This window comes from Colletotrichum acutatum (assembly GCF_030867785.1).
Source record: "Colletotrichum acutatum strain CBS 112980 chromosome Unknown BDZ83scaffold_351, whole genome shotgun sequence".
NCBI lineage: Eukaryota > Fungi > Ascomycota > Sordariomycetes > Glomerellales > Glomerellaceae > Colletotrichum > Colletotrichum acutatum.
Genome location: NW_026849345.1, coordinates 1572 through 5596, shown reverse-complemented (window position 1 = coordinate 5596; position 4025 = coordinate 1572). Strand labels below are relative to the sequence as shown.

General features: G+C 44.1%; 2 protein-coding genes across 2 annotated transcripts; one reads left to right on the top strand and one right to left on the bottom strand.

The window, feature by feature from the left end:
• Nucleotides 1–765: 765 nt before the first annotated feature.
• Nucleotides 766–2190, top strand: BDZ83DRAFT_759136 (transferase family-domain-containing protein; the record flags this gene model as incomplete). The annotated part of the gene is made up of 1 exon (XM_060515138.1): nt 766–2190. The coding sequence occupies one exon, from the start codon at nt 766–768 to the stop codon at nt 2188–2190; it is 1425 nt and encodes a 474-aa protein (XP_060357026.1).
• A 454-nt stretch (nt 2191–2644) lies between these two features.
• BDZ83DRAFT_595994 (Fructosamine kinase-domain-containing protein) lies at nt 2645–3239 on the bottom strand (the record flags this gene model as incomplete). Its single annotated transcript, XM_060506839.1, has 2 exons — nt 2645–2768; nt 2836–3239. Coding segments are annotated over 2 exons (528 nt in total), but the record flags the coding sequence as incomplete, so codon positions are not given.
• Between the last annotated feature and the right edge of the window lie 786 nt (nt 3240–4025).

Here is a 4025-nt window from a genome sequence, read left to right as displayed (position 1 = left end):
AAGTCAGCCCTTGGAAGAAGCTAAAGCCCTAGTAAAGTGCCTCGTATTTGAACATGGGCATGCTTGTAGATTACAGTTACCATGGTCCGCGGATAGACTGACCCCTGAGCCATTCCTATTTCCCTCCCCTTGTAGATCAATGATCATGGGCTCTAGTATTCAGTAGATAGGATCAGTCGATCCCCAGTGTTTCGCTTTGGGGAAAATCCCGCGAAAGGAAAGTGAATCGTCGCAATTCCGCCATCCAGTTCGACCAACATAAACCAGCGGAGAACCATCATAGGCTGGGCTGGACGCTACCTGCAACGGAGGGCTTTACTTAAGAGGCACATGTGGATCCAAACCAACGGGACTTTCGTGGTCAATCCAAGCAATTTGTTGTACCAACGTCGCGCAGTGGAGAAAAGCCGTCGGCTACACGCAACTGCAGGCATCATTTGAGTCGCAGACGTGGGTCCAAACCAACAAGAGCTTGGTCAGAGTCCCAACCAACAATGTGTACCTAAATGATAACAAACGATGTTTGTCTGCTCATTCACCTGGACCCTGGAAGTCATATCAGAACTACCTGGGTGGAACTATGCAGGGGTTACTTGGCTTGGTAGTGGGTTTGCAAAGGTCCTCTGCCACCCGGACAAACATTTATAATAGTCCAGGGCCGTCTTAATCATTGCTTTATGTCGAGCCTTCACAAGAAATATCACATATCCTGGGCTAAAAGATTGCCGGTGTCTAACGAAAACACGACCGAACGTTCTCGAAGCGATGGGGTCTGTTGCAAATACACACATCCCCTCGGGAATTCCGCAACTCACCCCTCTCGAGCAGATCAGCCCTAGAGGGTGGGTGCGCTATCTTTTTTCCTTCAAACTTTCGAAGAACTACGATCCTGAAGCTACTGCCAAGATTCTTCGTCAGAGTCTCCTGGCTACCAAGGAGCGTTTTCCAACGTTGGCTTGCGAGGCTTTGCCGGACCCTGAAGCCAGACAAGCCAACGCTATCAAACTCCAAGCAATTACCGACAACGAGATTGAGCCCGTCATCATCAATGATCTACGTCATTCGGAAGTCTTCAAAGCTTCCTTTGAAGAGCTTGAGGCCAAGCACTTCCCGGTTTCCAGCTTCCCAGCTGAAACGTTCACCCGCTGCGGTATTTGGCCTGCCTCAGGACAACGCATACCTATCACCACCGTACAAGCTAACTTCATCCGCGGCGGCTTGATTCTCAACTCGAACCTGTTTCACCTCGTGGGTGATGGGCAAGCATTCTACAACTGGATTCGAGTGTGGGCCGAGGAAACTCGCCGGGCTCAAGGTCTCGAGGTCTCGTACCCGATTCGCTATGATGACCACATCTACATGGACCGTCAAATTGCGCAATACATCCCTCAGGCACTTCCAAGAAACATGGCTGGACGTCTCGAAGATCATCCCGAGTACACCATCGTCACCGACCCTGCGAATCAGCTGGCCAAGATTGCGACAACGGATGGCCATATCGGACAAATCTTCTATCTATCCCCAGAGTCATTGAAGGGGTTGAAGAAGGACGCCCAGCCTCAAACTGACGACGGGTCCTATGTATCGACCAACGACGCCCTCTCGGCTTTGATCTGGCGGAGCATAATGGCAGCACAGTTTGACGCCGCCCAGCTGGACGGCAGCGAGAGATCTGTCTTCAACATTGCCATCGACGGCCGAAGACGAAGTCAACCATCGATCCACCCGGAAGCCATGGGGAGTTTCCTCGGCTTCATCCAGGTAGAGCTCCCCATTAAGGAGATTCTCGAGAACGACAACCTTGCAGCCTTGTCTTTGCTGATCCGCAGAGCCATCATTACAATGGATACGAAGTTCAGCGGTTCCTTCATCAATGATGTCATTCAGCTTGTGAACAACCAGAATGATCTTGGTGCATTGATCCCAACATCGTTCTTGGATGTACCTGGCCAGAACTGCGCACAAACGTCTTGGGAAAAGTTCAAGATGTATGATCTAGACTGGGGCCACGCTTTGGGAGGTAAAATTGCGGCTATTCGCTCACCTAGCTGCGGTATTTTGAATGGCATGCAGATTATGTACCCCCAACATCCTGATGGAGGGCGTGAGATGTTGGTTGGTATCTACGAAAGTTGCTTAGAGAAGCTTTGCAATGACCCGACTTGGACTAAATATGCAAAGCGTCGGTAGGAACATATTGATGTCATTGGTAGCCGGTTCTTGCTCGTAATCAAGTAACAACTCGCGGGAAAGGGGAATAACTCGGAGAATTGGGGAAACAAAAAAAAATCTCGGTCTTTGTATTTTCTAAGCTTTCGACGAACACCATCTTAAGTGACACGGATGTTCTCGTATCAAGCAGCCCAAGACATGAACATTGCATTTTGTAAGATAGAAATACCCACATTGCCTTCTTACATGTCTTCAAGTCCAATTCGTAATGGACGGAGAATCCTGCGGCAGGCCATAGACAGCCTGGCAACGTATGAAGCAAGTACATACCGACCTTTGATTTCACGTTAGTAGCCAAAGCAGAAGCTTGATATTGAACTGAGAAAACTAGAAAAACGATCTCCGCCCCACGTCGACCAGACATAGGTTCTCCCACACGCAGCATCCGAGCTTTGATCTCGAGGTTTGACGATTATCTATTCGCATATATATATTCAGATCCCGCAGAGGGGTCTTTCCTTGGATCATATCTAGGCAGGCCTTCGACTAGAATCATACTGAGCTTCTCGATAAGATAGAGCATATTGTTCAAGGCACTGTATCTCATGACCATTGGTCCGTCATCAGATCCAAGTGTTCTGGAAGCGTGAGCATTAGACTTACGTATTCCTATTCTTCTCACTTGGCGTACCAGCAGAAGCGTTCAGATCAAATTTGATGCTGTAAAGCCTGTTCCGATCGTCGAATCCCGCTTGTGGTTCAGAGGGTGGAAAGATTTGCTTGTATTCGTCCAGGTATTGCTGACCAAGATTCTGTGAACCATAGCGTCGCCACATTCCGAGGTCTAATTCATTGTGCCCGTAGAAACAACCGACATCGAGGAACATGATTTCATCAGTATCTTTGTCTGTCCCAATGTTGCCTGCCCAAAGATCGCCATGAAGGAGACGGGGCTTAATGGGATTCAGTCCCGTTTGCAGCGGATCCAACAAGCCTGGCACAACACACTTCAGGAGATAATCGGCGGCTCTAGTTAACTCTAGCCAGGTTCCGTTGGCAGCAGCATCTGTCTCAACAGACTTCTAAACGATTCGAGTAAAATAAACCCTCTAACTAGATTCCTAAGTATTATTTAGAGGCGATTTAAGTAGAATCGGCTATATAAACTATAAAATATAATCCGAGCTTTAAAATAATATTAGTTAGAGTTAGGTTGGCGCTATAATTAGTTAGTATTTTTTATTAACTAGAGACTCGGGGTTAGGGTTATATAGGTAGTTACTAGGGTTAAGCTATAAAAAAGGGGTACTAATAAAGTAATTAAAAAATAATAAATAAAAAGATTATTTTATATAGCTTATTTATTATTAAAGAATAAAAAACGGTATTAAATTACTATAAATAGCTTCGTCGAGATTAACGAAAAGCATTGTATATTTATTTATTAAAAATATAAAGTAGCTATTTAACTTAATAGTAGTATTAAATTATACTTCTACTACGAGTATTAACTAAAAAGAAAGGTTTTTAAAAATATTAAAGACTACTATAGCTACTTAGATCTAATTAATTTAAAAGTTAATATTTTATTTAGTAATAATAGCTCGGCTATTAAATAGCTTAATGTTTTACGAGGGTATAATTACTTTATATATTACTATTTTATTACGATAAGAAATAATATTATATACTATTAATAGGAGGCTAGGTATATAGTAACTAGGCCGAAGTTAATAAAGGTCTAGTTATAAATATAAATACGTAGGAAGTATATATAATACTAAATTATTAGTAACGATAAAACCGAGGTAAAACCCGGTTTAGCTAATAATAATAAAAAAGATATTATAGAG